The sequence below is a fragment of the Phytophthora infestans genome, genomic scaffold (genome assembly GCF_000142945.1).
Source record: "Phytophthora infestans T30-4 supercont1.3 genomic scaffold, whole genome shotgun sequence".
In the NCBI taxonomy this organism is placed as follows: domain Eukaryota; phylum Oomycota; class Peronosporomycetes; order Peronosporales; family Peronosporaceae; genus Phytophthora; species Phytophthora infestans.
Window position 1 is genome coordinate 2,538,808 of NW_003303756.1, and position 7,322 is coordinate 2,546,129.

Below are 7,322 nucleotides of genomic sequence, written 5' to 3' on the forward strand. Positions count from 1 at the left end.
TCTCGCCCTGTACACTTTCTCAGCACGGGAGGAAGCCTTAAACTTGATCGGGTGGTGCGACAGAATGGTCCAACGCAAGAGGAAGTGCCATGCCCCAGAGTCGTAAGAGATTATCAAGCGTACATGGGTGGCGTGGGTGTCCATGACCAGCTGAGATTGCAGCGTTATTCTCTCCAGAGTGCACTCCGTTTTAGAAAATACTATAAGTCGTTGGCACTGGGGGTCATTGACTTGGCTATTGTAAATGGATGCATAGTCCATTAGGACTTTCACAAGAACAAGCAGTCACGACCACTTACCCACGTGAAGTACATGAAGAAACTCCATCTTCAGCTGTGTCGCCTACAAGCTACAGACATGTATGAGTCCAACACATTCGGCACCCAGCCACCCCAAGCCAGACCTGCATATGTACCGGTCCCTGTCGGTGTAAACCAGTCAATTGGACACGCTGCCCGTCAAGTAGATGAATGGAGAAACGAAGTAACACAAGGGAAAAGACGGCAAAGGACATGCAAGGTGTGCTCGCTGCTTCAAACAGACACCCAGCGAGCATCAACAACTACATACTATTGTGCCGACTGTAGCGACAAAGGGCCAGTCTACCTCTGCATGCGGGCGCGGCGACAAGTGCGTGGGATCGCCATGACATGTTGGGATGTGTGACACAAGGAGTGGATGAACGGAAAGCTGATCCCTTTTGAAAATGACAAAGGGATGCGTATGCGTCAGAAACCGGCTGAAGCACCTAGTTCTCCATCGACTCTGGGTACTCCTGCAACGCCAGCATCTTCCAAGAGGCGACGAACGACAACGTAGCTTCTGCCCTGCATATATTTTTGTCTTCAAGGTGCATAATATTCAGGATAAGTCAAACTGCGTAAGTTTTGATTCACAGCTGTGTAGCATCGAATGTCTGTTCTCATGTAAGCTCCTCTCCAAGTGCATCACAAGGCTCATGTTTCGGATCCAGTCGAGTCGTGTTCAAGCAGCTGTGGTGTCCACATACATAGCACTCTTCGAATTTGTATAGACCAGAAAACAAACAGTCTCGTGTCATTTGCTTGCGTTACTTGATAGGAGTGACACTCCAACTTTGTTTATAGGAATTTGTATAGAAAGTTTCAGTTTTCAAAAATTTAAAAATGAGAGCTGTAGACTGAGCTGGTTCTGTTCCTATGTTTTCGGGAGTCGTCCTGGCTATTTTCATTTTATACTGCATAATGCAATTTACATGTGGCAACCTTACTACCAATATGCAGGTTTGGGCAGTTTAATCGCTGCTCTGCGCAGTTTTGCAAATCCCGTTTTTTATGAGCGAGCTACACCTATCCCAGTATATACAAATACCAAGTTTAATAAGGCTGCATATGCAGTTTAAATGTGACTTTTGGTTTCCGGTTTGGAGGTGTTAATACCAGTGGTTTTCTCCATATTACTGCCAGTGGCTTACATCAGTGATGGAAAAAAATGTACAGGAGGGTATTGCAAAGAAGACAACACTATGCAATATGTATTGGAGTAAGCCATCACGTAGCAGTAAGAACAGCAATACCCAATGAGCTTGCAACATTTATTGCAATACCTGCGCAACCAAACCAGCATGCATGTGTTACATATACGGTAGACTCCTCTCCTGAACAGGAATACCAGTAGAGTAGACACCAAATGTGCGGTGGCACTTAGATGCACATGGTTAGACGCGACAAGCCGGGTAGATAGAAGCTAAATGCCAGAGTGTTTGTCTTGTTTGGTTAGTGGTGTTTCTCGAAGTGACTGTTCCTGCCTACTGGCGGCCAGCGACCCTTCTAATGAGTTTTTCTTGTGTTTCCGTCTGAAAATGGATGAACTCCGTCACACGGCCTCCATCAGAAAGGCACTTCTTCCTGGTGAAGAAAATACTGGTTGATGAAATGTTTTCGTTGATGCATTTGACGTGGTTTCTTGTTCTGGAGTCGAGTCGAGGATCGGCTTGGTATTTTGTTAGATCTTTGTAGATACTCTCTGGTCAGTCCTGGGACCGACAGCAAATTTGAAGTCGGCTCCCACGTAATATCATCGTCTCGGCCAACCCACTTGCATTGATATTTCACTTCTCCGTTCTTGGAGATACGATGACCGATGATGGTCTCGATCAGATGACCCTCTGATCCATCCTTAAGTTGAACTGGCGGTAGTGTTGTGTCGCGGCATACCTCGGACTTGTCCTTCCTGAACCTTTTTCAACACCATTGTGTGAAGCACTGGGTGAATACCAAGCTCTCTCGGGATATTGAGCTTGTAAGCTGATCCATCGTGGTGAATCTCGATGACTTCGTACGGACCTATCCACCGAGCCGCAAATTTTCTTTGAACTGCTCCAACATTTGCAGGAGTCAGATTTTGAGTCGAAATCAGTACCATTTCCCCAATTTCGAACGTTTGTTCTCGACGACCTCTATCATACAGCAAATTCATTTTTTCAGCACCCAACCGCGCCTTGGCTTGCAATTCGCGCAAAATTTGTCTTTGACCGACCAAACAATCGGTTGCTGAGGCCGGAAACTTGTCTGCGAGGTGCAAATCAATTGATAGTCGAGGTTCGTATCCAAGATCAGCCCGAAATGGGCTCATTTGAATAGTGGACTGGTACTGACGGTTATACGCGAACTCCGCGAGGGCAAGATGCTTGTCCCAGTCATTTTAAAATCCGCTGACGTTGTGGCGTAGGTAATTAGCGAGAATTGCGTTGACCCGCTTGGCTTGACCGTCCGTTCTCTGGTGGTAAGCCGACGCTATCTTCAGTTTTGTGCCGGTAATTACTGCACACGCCTTCCAAAACTTGGAAGACAAAATTGTGTCCCTATCCGACACAATATCCATAGGAAGACCGTGAAGCTTTACAAATTGGTCCACAAATAATGCTGCCAGTTGCCGAGCCGTGATTGTCGATACTGTCGGAATAAAGTGAGCTCTCTTTGTGAGTCTGTCCACAATCACAAAAATTGTGTCGCTGCCTGTGTTAGTAGCGGGCAGCCCGGTAATAAAGTCCATGCCAATTGATGTCCATCCACCTGTTGGTATTTCGAGTGGATGCAACAATCCTGGTGGTTTTCCTGCTCGGCGCTTGTTTATCTGGCAGGACTCACAAGTAGCAATGTATTCGCTGACTTGCTTATGTAGATTTTTTCAGTAGAACCGCGACTTAATTTCTTCGATTGTCTTCTCGATCCTCGGGTGTCCCGACGTGGCAATGTCATTGTATTCCCACAATATCGTGTTTCGCATTTCCACGTCGTCGACCGGTATAGCTTTTCGACGCAATCCACCATTCTGATTGTAGTACACGAGCAATTTATCCGAATCAAAGTAGATATTTTGAAGACTCTTGTCTGTCTTAAGTGATTATTCAGTCCACCCCGCGCGTCTTTGCGATCGCCAAATTAATGTCAGCGACGTTAGTGGCTTTAAGCGAGAGACAGCGTTCATCTGTCTCTGCTTCTGCTGTTCGAAATCAATTTCGAAGTCCGGACGCCGGATCAACGCATCAGCGACGGTGTTAGTTGGTCCTGGAATATGACGAAATCGTAAATTGAATTCTGCTAACAGGTCATACCATCTGTAAATGCGACAATTTATTGTCTTCTGAGTCAATACTCGCTATAGAGAGTGGTGATCCGTTTCGACCGCGCATCCTCCATCCACGAGATACACTCTCCAGATTTTCAAACAATGGATAATGGCAAGCATTTCCTGCTCATGCGTGGGGTAGTTTAGCTCTGTAGAGCCCATTTTGCTTCCACAGAAAACAATTGGTTGTCCAGTCTCATTTTGGAGACACCAGAGTACAACTGAAACAAAACTCCGCCGATTGCAAACCGTGATGCGTCAGTGCGAAGAAAAAATGGTTTGTTAAAATCAGGAAGAGCTAGCAACGGGGTGTTGCTGAGAGCAATTTTAAGCTTGTTAAAGGCTTTAATACTCTCACTTTGCCACGTGAGCTGTCTTTTTGTCTTCGCCTTGAGCATGTTAAATAACGAAGCACTCAACTCTGAATATTCCTCGCAAAGTCGCTGGACATACACGGTTGTACCCCGACAGGACTGCAATTCTTTTGCTGTCTTTGGGTGCGGCCAGTTGCATATTACTTGAACTTTATCGGGATCAATCCGAACTCCGTGACGACCCACAAAGGCGCCTAAACACGGTATTTCTTCGGAACTCAGTGCAGATTTCGAGAGCTTTAAGCAGAGTTTCTTCTCCCTGTACCGCTCAAATACCTTGCGAGCTGCAGCTATATGAGCCTCCACATCTGACCGCTTGATGAACACATACAAATAATCGAAGCACGTAGCCACAAAGTCTCGCACGTCTTCAAAGATCCCTTGAACAATACGGGTGAAAGCTGCGGAGGCGTTGCACAGCCCGATCGGTACTGCGAGATACTCGAAGAGGCCATCGGGGGTTTGAAATGCAGTAAACAAACATCTTTAACCCGCATTCTTATCTGATAGTATCCAGACAGTAAATCGAAACAGCTGTACCAAATTGCTCCACTCATTCGGTCGAGGATAACGTCCTTTCGCGGCATCGGAGTCGATTGCCGGATAGTTCGCAGGTTCAAAGCTCTGTAGTCGTGTACTATACGCCATCCGATCGGCTTCTTTATACAGAATATTGGCGCCACGTGTGGAGACTTGCTAAGACGAACCAGGCCAGCTTGTAACATTACTTAAAGCCATTCTCGCAGCCCACGCTCTTGGTCAGGACTTAGCCGCCACTGAGGCGTGTAAATGGCACGATTTGGATCAATCACTTCCATTTTGTGTTCTCCGTCCTGAGGAGGATCAACGGGCAGTTGAGCGCGAAAAATGTCAGGAAATTCAACGAGTAGTCTGAAACCTGGAGTATCCTTAAAGCTGTCAAGGTCGGTTTTCTGCTGTCGCTATGCCTTGTCAGACTGCTCGGCACTGCTAGTAGCGTAGGCTCCCCCACTCGATCTCCAGGTACAGAGCGTTGACTGTCTCAGGTGGGATGATAGCAACGAACTCTACGTCTTTCTTTCGCATGATTTTGTCTGCTTTCTTTAAATTTATCACCCTCGTTGCCCCAAAATGTCGGCAGTAGTGATAATGCGTGCGACCCAGATTCCTATTCTCGGTCGATTGAGCTTCTTCTGCAACTTCCGGGACAACTTCCTCCCTCGTATATACACGGTCTGTGTCTTGATCAATGACTGGGTTTCGAGCCCGCTTCCAAGGTACACGAAGCATAAGTTCACACTGGTTGGGGATGTGACAAAGCTGAAAATTGGTTGTATAACCCGGGATACTATCGACAAAGACTGTTAAGCGAATTGTTTTGCTTCTGACAGGTTCTGTTTTGCCGTTCGCGTACGTCACCTGCATCGAGCCCAGATCGCTCACATATTGACTGCAATTCATTCTCTCCACAAACTCCGCCGATACTCCACAGAAATCAGCTCCTTCGTCAAAGGACGTCTTCGCGATCGTACTTCTTCTCCGCGTAGGCAACTTACCTTTTTATTTGATAAGTTGCTGGAAATGGGTTGCTTTCACGTTGCCGACGGAAATAGATTGAAGTAGCAGCTTTTCGGGGTCAAAGACACAGCTCTCGTGGCTGCTAGTGGCTGTGTTGGGTCCTGGGACGCCATCTCCAGGACCGGCTAGTTTAAATCACCCTTGAGCTTAGCGAGGTCACTCCGAATCGTGCTGAGAACTGACCAAAGTTTCTTCTCCTCGGTCGCTTCGGCTAATTTGGACGCTGCTGCAGCTCCTTTTACTTTTTTCTTGCCGGTGCTGTCTTTTAATTATTTTGGTTGTAGCTCAGGGTGCATCATCCAGCATCGACCTTTTAAATGGTCTTTTTCAGTGCAGAGGGATGAAGTGCACTTTGTTGTATCCATCTTCTTTTCCGCTTTTGACGTGGATGGTTTGCTACTTTTGCCGCTTTTTTTTCGTTGATCGAGTTGTGTCGCGCGGTTTCAATGTGTGCGACGCTTCAATAAGTTCATCGAGGGTATCGAATGACTTCGTCTTGAGCAGCTGCAGTAGTTGCGATGACGATAGTCCCTGTTTGTAGCGAAGTATTTTTTATGTGCTCCGATACACCCGCTGTGCGTGCTAGTCGGCGAAATTCGTCATTTTTTGTGTCCAATGGGCGGTTGCCTTGAACACAGTCAAAGAACTGGGCCACTAAATCTTCTTGGCGGGACTTTGTCACGAACCGCTGCTTCATCTTGCGGATTATGTGGCTCCAGCGCTGATTACCTTGATATTCCTGGAGTACCCACGACTTTGCCTTTCCTTTCGTGTGGTTCATCATGAGTTCTCCAACACGTAAGGCGACTTGATCCTTACGGAAATACAAGCCGTATGCTGCATACCACTTTATCACGTTGAATACCTAGACCTCGATGTCTTCCGTTGTTTCGCAACCATAAATAGGGGTTTCACGCTGTTTGTGACATTTTGTCACTCGCACTTCGAACTCGTTGCCGTCAAATATAGGCGTTCCCAACGGCATGGGTCCGAACACGTTCCATTTAATACCAGATCCCTCATCTACGCTTGCTGGGGCAGGATTTGCAGCTAGTTCTTCCAGGCTGGAGCCTCTCGTGGACGCCACCTGCATTTGTTTCCGCAAGGTTGCCACCTCCGACTGAAATTGCTTAATGACGACTTCTTGAGTACTCTCTCTCGATTCGTTTATTTGTGCGTATACTTGAAGCTTCTCGGTGACTTGCTGTAACAGCTCCTGGTTAGCCCTAATCTCTGTAGCTTTCGTGTTGCCTGCGTTCGGTACGGTTGGCAAAATTCGTTACCCAGTCGAGCATGAGATCTTGGTTTTTCTGTGGATCGTTAATCGTCTTCTCGAGGTGCCCGAGGTTCCCTAGAACCGCTCGAATTTGCTCGATTTCGCCGGGTTAAAGTGATTCCTCCTCGGTCTCGCTGCTATAGACATCAACGTCTTCTGTTTCTATCTTGAGAACCTCCGATAAAGGCTACAATGCTACAAAAAGTGGTAGACTCCTCTCCTGAACAGGAATACCAGTAGAGTAGACACCAAATGTGCGGTGGCACTTAGATGCACAAGGAAGCGATGGTTGGACTGCTTGAAGGACTCTGAATGGCGACAAGCCGGGTAGATAGAAGCTAAATGCAAGAGTGTTTGTCTTGTTTGGTTAGTGGTTTTTCTCGAAGTGACTACTCCTGCCTACAGGCGGCCAGCGACCCTTCTAATGAGGTTTTTCATGTGTTTCCGTTTGAAAACGGATGAACTCCGCCGCAGCATGTCATGCTTCAAAACCAGTAACTTCTCGA

At 47.0% G+C, this 7,322-nt stretch overlaps 1 protein-coding gene across 1 annotated transcript; it reads right to left on the reverse strand.

Annotated features, from left to right (window-relative positions):
* Positions 1-6,040: 6,040 nt before the first annotated feature.
* On the reverse strand, positions 6,041-6,708 carry PITG_02543 (uncharacterized protein; the record flags this gene model as incomplete). Its single annotated transcript, XM_002907414.1, has 1 exon — positions 6,041-6,708. One exon carries the CDS (start codon positions 6,631-6,633, stop codon positions 6,406-6,408), a length of 228 nt encoding a protein of 75 aa, XP_002907460.1.
* Between the last annotated feature and the right edge of the window lie 614 nt (positions 6,709-7,322).